This window comes from Phalacrocorax carbo, chromosome 17 (genome assembly GCF_963921805.1).
Source record: "Phalacrocorax carbo chromosome 17, bPhaCar2.1, whole genome shotgun sequence".
Taxonomy (NCBI): Eukaryota; Metazoa; Chordata; class Aves; order Suliformes; family Phalacrocoracidae; genus Phalacrocorax; species Phalacrocorax carbo.
In genome coordinates, this window is record NC_087529.1 from 10,059,051 (window position 1) to 10,071,574 (window position 12,524).

The window sequence follows — 12,524 nt, forward strand, 5'->3', positions numbered from 1 at the left end:
CGAGCCGCCGCGCACTGCTGTAGAATACTAAAAGCGAGATCGAGGGAACCGAGCGCTTGGTGCCCCCGCGCCGGCAGCGCCGCGGAGCGAGGGGCTCCTCGGTGCCGGCCCTGAGGGGCGGGCGGCGGCCGGACTCAGCGAGGGAGCCCTTCCCGCCGGGGCGCGCGGCGGCCGCTGGCGCGCGGCGGCCGTTGGGGCGCGGCTGCGCGCCGCCGCGCGGGCGGGGCGGGGCGCGCGGGGGCGGAGCCCGCGCCGGGCCCCGCCCCTCCCGGGCAGCTGTCAGAGGCGGCGGCGGCGGCGGCCGGTCCCGCGGGCGGGCGGTCCCGCAGGCAGGCGGTCCCGCGGGATGCGGCGCTGAACGCGCACCGCCGGTCACTCGGCGCGGGCTCCTGCTGCGCCGCGGTTGTCTCCCCCCGCAGCTCATGATGTGCCTGGAAAGCGACGGTTCCTCCGGTAGCAGCCCGGGCTGCGGCGGGCGGCTCCGAGCCGGCGACGAGGAGGAGGAGGAAGAGGGCGAGCGGGGCTGCTGCGGCCGGGGAGCCGAGGGCGAGGTGCAGACCCTGTCGGGCAGGATGAACCCGCCGGCGGCCGGCAAGCACCCCGAGCGCCCGCCCGGCCGCCCCAAGGCGCCGAGCCTCGGCCGGGCCCGCGTGGCCGCCGCCGGTATCCTCAGCGTGGGCAACGTGCTCAACTACCTGGACCGGTACACGGTGGCAGGTGAGGGCACCCCTCGGCGGCCCTCCCCGGGGTGCCCGGGCGGGGTGCGGCCGCCGCCGCCCGCCCGGTGGGGCCGCCCCGGGGGCGGGGGGGTGTGTGTGTGTGTGTGGGACGGGGGACAGCGGGGCCCGCCGCCGGGCCGCCCCGGGGTGGGGTGGGGGGGCTCCGGTTCGCCGTGGCCGGGCTGGAGCGAGCGGCGCGGGATGCGGGGTGGCCGGCTGCGGCTGGTGCCCGTCGCGCAGCCCCTCCGGTATTGTTCTTTACTTTGGCTGAATTTCATCGCAAATAAAAGGAGGTGTCCTTTGTTTGCCTCGGTGGCGGAGTGAGTGTTCGGTGGGGGTTTTTTAAGCTTTTTTTCGGAAGGGCCTGGTGCCGGGGGGGGCTGCCGGACGCCGAGGCCACTTTACGCGATTTCGTGGGCTGATGGGAGAAGCGTTCTTGATCTTAGGACCGGTGTAAATGCTGTGGGTGACAGGTGCAGCTGCTGCCAGAGAAATACAGCCTGCTGTGCAACGGGGGGGAATCGAGGAATGCCGTCACTTTTGTCTCCGCGGGTGAAAGCAGCCGCCGAGCAGGTCGGCCCCGCAGCCCGAGGAGCCGGGCTGCCCTTGCGGCGCGCAGCTCGCAGGCGGCGGGAGCCGCTCCCGGCCGGCGGCGGAGCGGGGCGCGGGAGGGCCCGCGGGGCGCGGGAGGGGCCGCGGGGCAGCCGCACTGCACTTCGCGAAGCGGCGCTTTCCCTCAGGTGGACGCTTCGAAGTCGTGCCTTCCCCGACGGAGGCGCTTTCCCCGCCGCGCTGCGTGAGCGGCGCCCTGCGCCTCGGCGGCGGCGGCTGCTGGGAGCTCAGCCCCGAAACAAACCTGCGGTGGGACGCTTGCTGTAGGGTCCCGGGAGGGGACTCCTCATTTATTCTTGTCAGGCAGTAGTAGGAGGGGAGAAGGTGACTGCTGAACTTTTTCTGATTAGAAATGAAGTAGGCTTGTTGGTATTCGGCTGCCTCGTGTAATTAAAACATAATACATATTCTGTGTTTGGCAATACTGATAATTTTATCTTCGGAGCTTATAAAGGGGTTTGTGCGTGTATAAATTTTGCTCTATGCATATACATATTTTAATCACTAGGACTCAATGTGATGTTAAACAAATGAGTGCATTTGTTTATGCTACATTAAAATAATATACGTTTGTAGGGCAGTGGTAGGGTACAGGGGACATAAATCTAGTCACTGTTGTCAGAATAAGTTGGCCAGGCTGGCTTTGTCTTGTCTGGGGTAGGGAGATGGGGAGGATTAGAAGGAAAACTTAACTGATGTTGTTGTGGCTTTTTGGTTGTTATTTTTAGGCAGGGCTTGCTCCTTCAGGAAACGTAAAGGCCAGTCTTGGGAAGTATCGAGTACTCGGTTGGTAGTCAGTATGTTACAGGAGGAAGATTGAAGATAAAAGCTTGATCTGTTATTACTGAAGGAAATGGTAGTTTGCTCCCTCACCCTCAAATAGGAATCTCTCTAGTAAAGAGATTTACCACAAAGCACCATTCTCCTTTCACGCATGGAAAGTTTCTTCTTCAGGAGGCAACCCCCCTGCTCCCTGCCCCAGCCCCGCGCACTCAGCCTATTTATTTTTTTGTTTAAAAAGCACTATCTTGTTCATCTATTTATTATAGTACTTTCAGCAAGACATCTTATTTTTTGTCTGCAAGAACAGAACGCATGGGATGCTCTGGCAAGGGAGGGCAAAAGCATTTTCATTTCTGGGAAGGCTGGAAAGTGCCTGACCAAAGAATAAAAATGCCTGCCTACTGTCAGGTAGCATTGCCAGTCCTGGTGCTTCGATTGCCAGCGTTCCTAGGATAAGCTCTGGTTTTGCAGTGCCCAGTAACTGCCCTGTGGAACTTACCTGCTGGCTTTCAGCTTGATATCAAAGGTTTAAGATCTCAGACATCAGACTTTCCTTTGGGGACAGAATAAAATTTTGCATGATCCTTTTGTCTTCTCTCAATGGATATTTATTTTTCAAACTGGTGCTCTATAACGTGCTAATCCAAAAAAAAGGAATAATTTAAATCCAGTCTAATAGAAGAGTTGTGGTAATAAAAATGATGTGTTTTGAGCTGAAAGCTGACTTTATTATAAAGTCTTCTCTACAAGAAAACTTTGCTTTAATATTTTGAGTCTTAGTGCATACCACATGCTTATGCGATGTGCACTTGCATATGAATCAAGCTAGCACTTTGAATATTCAGCTCACATCTCAAGACAGGTAATAATTAGTGAATACAACTCTTCAGACCTTCAAAGGACATTTCAAATATGAATTGTTGCAGCATCGTAATAAGGGAGTTTAACACTAGCCACAATATGGCAGGGGAAGTAGCATCAGAAGTTATGATTTACCTAAGGCCAGCGAACTGTTGTGAGAACTGGAATTAATTTCTGGTTCCAGCTCTGTTTGAAACAAGTGTTAGAAGAGCAGCAGTACCAATGGAAACTGGTTCCTGAGGATTTGTGTCTCTAGGGTGATCCCTCCTGTGGGTTCTCTGACGTCAAATAAGAGCTGACCTTTGTCATTAACCTTTCTTATATGAGTCTCTCCTCTACCCAACTATTTTTTTTAAATGAAAGTCTTGGGAGCTTTGGGACTTCCTCCTGCTGTCAAATTTATTTGAAAGCCAGGTCAGTGGACTCAAAAGCGATTAGTAGGCAGCTGGCAGACGGACATAAGCAAACAGAAAATCCAGTTTGTGGGCACGATACTACAAGTGCATCTTCTATCTTACTTGGAAACTTGGTTGCAACAATTTTGGTCTTCCTGGTCACAAATGCAAGGATAAAAAAATAGCAATTTTATATATATATAGTGTGTGTGTATATATATATAAAATAAGTATATACAAGTATATATTATATTTTTAGTTGGTAGGAAAAAAAAGATCATATGTGGAGTGCTGTGTTGCATCTGTAGTTCCCTGGGTATCTCCCGCTGTTTTCTAACGTAACCACGTGGAAGTTAGATAACATGCAACCAGTCAACACAAGGAGATCTTAGGTAATAGCAGGAAAACTCTAGGCTGACCTATGGTACATCTTGCTCCTAAAAGTAAAAAGCAAATGCTTTTGCATTATTAAAAAATAAACAGCAAACACGGTATTTCTTGGTATTTACACTCTGGATACAAAGACATTGTGTATGATGAGTTGTTCTTGGGTGGTCTTTTTTTCAGGTCCAAGAAACAAGGAAGTAGCTGCCTGTTTCCCTAGTTTTGGTTTAATGATGTCCCAGTATAGACTGAATGAATTTAGGATGGTATATGCCTTTTGGTATCTGGGATGTTCCACGGCAGGACTTGAGCGCGGTTTCTGAGACACAGGAGGTGTACGGCTTCACCCCTGATGCTAAGTTGCAGCTCTTTTAGGAATGCATGGTGAACTGGCCCTCTGCTGAGGACTGGCCTGCTTCTTACTGTTTAAGTTTCTTCCAATACTTTAAAAATAAAAAGCTGGCACAGTAATCTTTCAATAACGTCCTTATGTTTACAAGAGTTGGAAATTTCCAGTGTGTGTGGGAAGGTTAAAATACAATGATATTGGGAGAAGCTGTCCCAGACAAAAAGCGGGAGTGCCTCTACTGTGGCTCGTCTAAAGAAAAGACTGAAAACTCTGTGCTGAACATTACTGACTTGAAGGGAAGTGATCCTCTGCAATTTTCTTCATAGGTCTTTGATCATACTGAAAACAGTTGCCTGTGGAAAAAGCATGCTTTCAAGAACCGTGATATTTTGCTGCTATTGGGAAAGCAAAGAGAAACTTAGCAGTAACCTATCATAGAGTACCTGTGAAACTACAGCATTTCAGCCATCTGGTGCTGCTGGGACATACCTTCTTCCTTAATGAAGTTTTGGGGAAAGTCATCTTACCTTCAGAAGCTTGGAATGTGGCTTCACAATTATGCCATGGATGACCTTTCACTATGGCTGCTGTTGTCGATGGAAATAGTCTTGCTTCATTAGGGTGTTACCTCCACCTTCTAGTTCAGACACTACTTCCTGGCATTTCTGTAGTGCCTTTAATTTAAAGGTAACAATTTAATTAAGCTGGAGAACTACACAGCAAAGTAAATGAGTCTTACTATCCCACTACAGAAGGGGAAACAGAGTTAGTGTTGTCGATTTGCCTGTGGTAATATAGTTAGTGGCAGAGCCTTGGCTGGTATTTGCTCATCCTTGAGGTTCTCTGTCCCTGTGACAGTGTGCCATAGGCTTTGGTCTGCTGTTTTTGTCCTGTAAATGTCTGGAACTTGCTAATAACCATATTTGTGTTAATTAGCCTCTCATTACAAAACATAGTTGCAAATCAAATACCATTCTTTGAAGATACGTACATGCAAATGATTATTGAAAGTTGAAAGTCAAGTTTGAAACTATGTAGTACAAGCTATAACTGAAGGGTTAGGAAAGGTTCAACACTAACTCTCAAATGCAAAGATGTTCAAGAGTTTATAAGCCAAAACTGCTTCTTTTTTCTTCTTTTCACTTGTGAGCTCATATTTCTGATAGTAATATGTTACCTCATAGCATGTTTCATACTGAACGATCTTTATGCAGTCTGAGATCTCGTATATGTGATGGGATAGAGAGCGCCCCTTATCCCCCTTGTAACAAGACTATGCTCAGTGCTTATTTCAGGGAGGAAACCATTAAGTGGCAGAGCTAAGCTCAACCTAGGACTCAGCTGTGGAAGAAGTGTAATGCTGCAAAATATTAAAAAAGAATATTGACAGAGCCTACTTGAGCCAGGGGTGCCCCAAGCTCACCCATGTGAGAATTTGCAAAAGGACAGCAACGTTTTCCTTGGACCATAGATACCTGCTGCTGGCTCAAGGCGCAAGAAGTACTGCACTGGGAGCAGGAGCTAGAAGGACTGAGCCTCATGCACTTCAAAAGCAGGCGAAAGAAAGCACTCTGCAGCACGATGACAAGGACTGTGTAGTACCATCTAGTTCTCTAACATTGTGTTTTCCCTGTGTGATGGGCTTTATTGCACAGTCAGCTGCTTCCTGTTTGCCGGTTCTTACGTGAGTTGGCAGGATTTGTTTCAGAGTATTTTACATTTTGAGCGAAGTCTTTAATCATAGTATTTTTCTTCCTTGTGATATAGGTTTGCCAGATAGTTACTATCTTTGTTATTATGTGCAGATTTTCCTGTTTGACTCTGAGATCCTCTTTCATGCATGTTGATTAATTTTATCCCCAAAGCATCCAAGTCACCACAGTTAGTGAATGGGGGCTTTATTACATGGAGTTAAGATCCTCATAAATATTGAGTATGTTATTAAGAATAATGTGATGATCATAACTAGTCCCTAGATCTTGGAGCCTGTCAATATCAGGGGCTGTGCAGAAAAGCTTCTCTGGTCAGAAGTGTGGGAATTCTATAGTCATTCCTTCATGACTTTTCAGATACCGTGCCAAGCTGTAGTAGGGTTGAATTCCATCAGTCAACTTGTTTTCAGTTGCTCCTGTTTATTACACGTTTATTCTTTATTGCTTCTGGTAGACTACACCAGAAGCAAACAAGCTCCCCATTAGTAGCATGGGGGGCTGCTAAGTTCAATAGATGTTGTTAAAAGCTGGTGACTTTCCCCTGATATGAAATCCCATAGGTCTCACTTGGGCTTTCAAGTGCTGAGGAACTTGCGATCAAAAGGTGATGTTATAATGTCTCGCCTGAATCAAACAAGGTTTGTAAAGGTCTTGAGTTTCCTTACAACTGTTAGTAAAGTCTCATGGTGCCTACTCAGGAGATTCAATGGGAAGCCATAATTTTATTTTACAGATATAAATTAGGAAATTCAGAGATCAGAACTCTTGCAGAGTTGCTTGTTTGCTTCATCATTGCTTTTTGTGTATTATAGACCAGGACATCATTGTACAGCTTCTACTGAGTCAGGTGGTGCACCCAAGGTACTTACCATCCATGTATATCAGGAGGGATCAGAGAGCTGTATGCCGTGGGTGGGAGGGGGTCTGAAGGAGACAAGAGACAGTATTGGTTAGTGTAAGGAGCCCCAGGACATTAGCAGATATGACTTATTTCATAGGCAGCATAGGCAAAGGAGGGATTTGAGGGAAGACAGTGGTAGCTTTCAGCAAGTGGTTACAGACAGCATCTACCAAACATGACGAGCATCACAGGAAAAAGCATGAAGATGTCTGTTGGAAATGGATGGTGGAGGATGACACCCTTTGCTGGTTGAGAGCATTTTCTGGAAATTGGCGCTGTGGATGTAGGGTGATGAGTGTTCTAGGAAAAAGATAATGTATGTTCAAAATGAGTTCTCAGAAGGACCTGTGAAGTGCCTAAGGGGCCATGGAAGTTAATGCGAGTTGAGCAAAATGGGCTTGGGCGCAGAGCCCAGAGAGGTATAAGTGAGGTGAGCAACTCCTGGTGGTTTCCAGAGAAGTTTGGGTACAGAACATGGCATGGACCTTTTCTGAAAATTGCATTTTTGGTGAACGGGTCTGAAAGTCAAGAAGCTAATCTGAGGCAGGTACAGGCAAAAAAACCAAACCAACCAACCAGCCAAAAAACCCCCAAGCAACACCCCAACACCCCCCACCTCCTTCCAAGCCCTTAGTTCTGAGCTCTGCTAGAACCTGCCTTTGAGTTTGGCAATATTAAAATAGTGCACTGCACTATTCATAGACTGGACAAGTACTTTACTTAGAATTGGCATGCACAGTAGGCATCTCATCACATTTTTTTCTTTTTTTGACACATCTGTTTTCATTGTTATTTTGTAGGTGTTTCTGTCTTACGTAACCCAGCTATTTCTGTAGGGTTGCAGGGAAAGGAAGTGAAAGGGAGGGAACGCTAATTTCCATGCTTCTGGTTTCACAGCAGTATAAATAATGAGGAAAGTGAGAATGTGAGGGATCCTGGATGACTAAAGGGGTATAGAATCTTTCACTTTTGAGGTCATTGCTTTGGGCCTATTGCCAGTCAGGAGTGGCTGAAGTTGTCTTTTGGAAGGCTCTTGGATGAGCTGTTCAGGACCCCACGGTGGTCTCTTTTACACTCTTCATGATGCTGTGTGTTTCAGGAAAGCCTCCACACAAGACATGGCTGGGAAGGGCATAGAGGAGTTCTGTCAGGCTGATCCTTCTAGACAGCAATGAAGCATGTCATGAGACCAATGTAGCTGCTCCCACCTATTCTGTACTTCTGTTTTTGAGGGAATATATATAAATCATTCTTCTCCAGAACTGTTGATCTTCTACCACAACTGAAATGCATAGCGCAATTTTAGCTGAAGGGAGAGCAATACAAAAGAAAAACTCGGCTTTATGCCTTGCCAGACCTAAATTTAGGCTTCAACAATGTGAACATTCCAGGGTTATGTAGTTGGTGAACAATTCTATCTCCTACAGGCTTTTTATTTTATTATTTTTAGTACCTGTTCTATGCTTCTGCTGGCGGCCAGCAACTGCAGTGGCTAAACAGAACAGCAGAGGGAAAAGATCAGGGTTATATGGAGAATAGCTGCAGTAGCAGCTTGGAGCTTGCTGGCAGAATGAAAGAACCACATGCTGGAATGAAAATCCTTTTCAGCTTTGGCATGTGATGATGTTTTTTTATTTTAAGGCTGCATTGAACCAAAACTGCAGTAATCCATTTTACTCCTTCAGGCTTCTGCCAATAATTATGTAAATAACAGAACACAGTTAATTATTTGTTTCATAGCTTCCCATTTGCTTTATTCATATCAGAAACATATCATTATTGTCTCAGAACGTGAGCCCTGTGTTCCTGGCAACATGGAAAACAACAAGAGTGGGTGAACTGACAGAGTCAACAGGACTTCTGTCTGTGTGAAGCCTGCAGGGCTTGAATTAAACCTACCCGAAGGTGAACTTTGATTCATGTGGCTGTCCCGTGCTTTGATGTTCTGTTCTCTCTGCATGCTCTCATTTCAGAGGAGCGATCCTTTGGGAGAGTGTGCCAGCAAAGCAGTACAGATCTGAGAGGGGGGTCTTGCCCTGTTGTTGGTTTGCAGTTTTCACTTCTTTCTGCCTCTCACTTCTGTACTTCATGATTTGTGTCTGTGTTGTATTGATGGCTGTGGACATTTTGCGTTTATGCTGGCATACGTAGTGGCTTCAGCACAGCTTTGCTGCCAGGTGTGCAGTTCGGGAAGCTTACAAACCACTGTGTGCTCTTGCTGTATGCCTCTTCAGTGAGACTTTTCATTTGAAAATGTGAGACTGACAGGATTTTTCTTTTCTCCCGTAAGATACTGGATTCTCATTTTTCCATTGCCTTTAGCGTTGGGTGGTTTGCTCCAACAGGCTTGTGCTTGTAAACTTTATCCCAGCGAGACCCAGTGTGGCTTGGCTGTCCTGAGCAGCACGAGTTAAATAATTTGATCAGCTATCCAGGCTTCAGTAACTGAGCAGGTTAGTGTGTGAAACGTTGGTTATGGGACACTGAGTTGGGGCTTCTTAAGCACTTTGGGGCAGGGGCTAATTTTGTGCCGTTCCAGGCATACTGTCAGTGCTAAATAATAATTAATATAGAATTGCAACACTATTAATAAATGCTGACTATGTAAGTTATGAAACAAACTATGCAATAAGGGAAAATGATTTCTAATGCACCAGTGTGCCTCAAAGAGTGGTCACTGCGTGTATTGGTGAGTTAAGCTATTAGAACTCAAATACTGCTGCAGCAATACTAATGCTAAAACATTTATAACAGTCTTGTTATTTCCCTCTAGCAGCCAGAAATGCTGCCTAACTTTCAGAATAACAATCTTTTATATATTCAGGAAACAAAATACCCAAGGGCCACCTGTGACTGACAGCTACAATGCTCTGATTAAAACTGACAGTTCCTGATCAGATCAGTCTTGGATGTGTTATTTCTTCTCTGATCGGGAAGAGAAGGGGGAGGACAAAGAACCCTGTAATGTGATAGTATTAGGAGCTTTTTTCCCTTTGCAATTTTTGAGGAATTTGTAACTCAGAAGTACCAAACAAGGTGCATGGAAAGGCAAACATTGATTTCTCCTTTATGATTTTCCTATAACAAGATATGGAAAATACTAAGGTAATTGATTTTTGACTATAAAACCAATGTGCTGAGATTCCTGAGCTTCTGGTGATCAATTAAGCTACGGTGTTTGGGGCCCTAAAAAGTGTGTGTGTGCGCCTTATTCCCAACTGGTATTAAGGGAAGGGAGATAACTTTTTATTTTTCCTAAATGAGAGGAATTCTGGTGGTTTTGTTCATCTGTGCTTGCATACACACTGCATAAACAATTACACAATCCCTAACGAAAGACCTTGAGTCACTGGTCAGAACGTGAGGTGGTTGGGTGCTAATCCTGGCTGAAGGTTGGGTACTCACCCACTAGCACTCCACGCAGCGAGTGGTATTTTCTGCCCTTTCCTCCCAACAGCATTTCTTAGCTGTCAAGGGAATAACCAACTTATTTCATTTACCTCTGTATTTGGTTAATCTACTCTTTATATGTATGCAGGTGCTGGATGCTCACGAGCAGTTCGCAACGCTTCCCTAGCACGTACTGCTCTGTGCTTGCCGGCTCTGTGACATACCTTGAACTGTACAGAAGTGCCGAAAAAGCAATAAAATTAATGACTTTGCTTCTCTTGCCTATTTCATTATAGCAGGGTCTTGGTAGAACTGCTAAAATTTAGGGTCACTTGCTATTTCCTTCATAAAACATGTATTTTTAGGGTGGCAAATTCCTGCTCTGCATAAATGGATATCACAGTTATTTTGTAAGCCTAGATGTGTGACCAGTTTTGGAAGCTAGTGCACTGTTTTATATGTGCTTTAACACCCATGAAATTGGATAGACCTTTCACTAATTAAATAAATTTTGGGTCATACTCTTCAAGTTGCTGGAGAAGTGAGGCATCTTTCTAAACTTGTGTGTCTCAGCAGTTAGAGTTGCAGTGGAAGGAGAGCAGCTCTTGCTTCTTGAAGCTTATGTCTGTGCAGCACATTTGTTGCATCGCTGCATAGTGCCCTTCCAGAGGTTCTTAGTCTCTCATGCCATGCTAAAACACTTTTCCAAGTAGGGTTAAACTTACCTTTGCCCTTAAAGGTGTTCCAGGATGGATGTGATACTAAGGCACATTTTTGGCAGCTATTCAATGTGCAGTGGGTGTATGTCAAGTTATTACAAAGCTACCAAAATTACGAAGTTGGGACTGTGGATTGAGAGGGACTGCAACAGTAGCTGAAGAGCGAGAGGTAAATCACTTTTGGTCTGCATTTCATTGTTCTTGTTAAACTTTTTCCTCATTTGGAAGTGACTCAAAATTAGTAATGCTTCTGTAGTCATATTATATTCAAAAATATATATTGGTATAAATGTCAAACTCTGTATATCATTGTAAACTTACATTTGCCTCAGAAGTGTACGTTTCAATCACTTGCATTGCTGAAAGCCACTTTACTTAACAAGAATAAATTAGCAGTAGAGCTAATGTTTGAATAAAAACGCAACTTCTGTGAGTGGCTGGGTAGAGGTTTCTGTCTGTAAGCACATGCAATACAATCTGTAATCAGATTTAACCTTCTTAACTATTTAGTCAAGCTCTATTGTACCATCCCTTCACATTTTCTATGTGAATAGGAAATACATTCATCACCATTTAGGAATTACTGGACTTTCTAACTGACCATGTTAGGGTTTGTTCACTCAAAGACTTGTGCAACTGAAGTACTAACGGCTTCAATACCGAGTGGGACAGGTTTCCTACGCAACTGGTATCTGTAGGAAGAGGTTTGTGTATCCAGAAGCAGCCCAGCAGTGGGAGAGTTCAGTTACGACAATCTAGACGAGACATTCAGCCTCCGGTCTCTGTGCAGAGACTGCCAGAAAACAACAGGTAGGGTCAGTCATGGTGTGGACAACCACTAGTTAGTAGATTTAAATCACTGATCTGATAATTAAGCAGTTCGTGAATGTCATTAATAGAACTTTTGGTTGGCAAACCAATATTTTCCAGCGCTTCAGTTTTCTTGGTAGATAAAAACAAATACATAAAGCTTTTTGCTTGCATGAGTTTGGCTTTAGTGAAGGAAGCTGGTAAGAAGAAAATCTATTAGCAGTACAGTTTTTTCACTGTTTTCAGGGGTCTCTTTTGTTCTGCAGGAGTAAGGTTTGCTTTTTTTTTTATTAATGCCATTGCAATAATACAGAAGATCACTGTTTGCAGCTTCCATTTGAACATGTGGACTCCAGTTGCCTCTGCTAATACAGAGTCGTAAAGACAGGAGACCTAAAATACAGATCTTACAGTCATGCAGAAAGTTTCTATTTTAAAAAATAGGTTTGTAAGTATGATGTTTCTAAAATAATTCTGCTCCTTTATAATTACACACTTTAGATATTAATACATATAATTTTGAAAGTATAATTTAGACTTCGGTAGGTAGTGTCACAACAATTTTAAGGTAGGTTTAAAAAAAAAATTGTACCAAAATATCTCAACAAGAGCAATTTTCTTATTTAGTGATATTCTTGTGCTTAGTCTGGAGGACCTGATCCTAGACTCTGGTGGCTTTTTTGTTTTGGGATTTTTTTCCCTTTTAACCCAGAATGCAATAGAGACTGAAGTGTCCTGTCTTTTAAAGAAACAGTCGCAGGGCCTTCTGTGAGATTTCAGGGCTAGAGGGAAGCAAGAGCACACTCTGGGTCCTTTCAGCTTACAAGTTACGGTTAGAAAATAGTCTCTTAGCAGCTCCTAAAAAGCCAGGTAGTGAAAGACTTGGTGG

At 45.1% G+C, this 12,524-nt stretch overlaps 1 protein-coding gene across 3 annotated transcripts in view; it reads left to right on the forward strand.

Moving 5' to 3' along the window:
* The first annotated feature begins 264 nt into the window (after positions 1 to 264).
* The window catches only part of SPNS2 (SPNS lysolipid transporter 2, sphingosine-1-phosphate), a 140,128-nt gene continuing 127,868 nt past the window's right edge, over positions 265 to 12,524 (forward strand). For all 3 annotated transcript variants that reach the window (XR_010375502.1, XR_010375503.1, XM_064467716.1), the window contains exon 1: positions 265 to 717. Coding sequence is in view for 1 of the 3 variants with exons in the window: in XM_064467716.1 (XP_064323786.1) it covers positions 423 to 717 (295 nt within the window). In the remaining 2 variants the exon portion in view is untranslated. The remainder of the gene's footprint in view (positions 718 to 12,524) is intronic.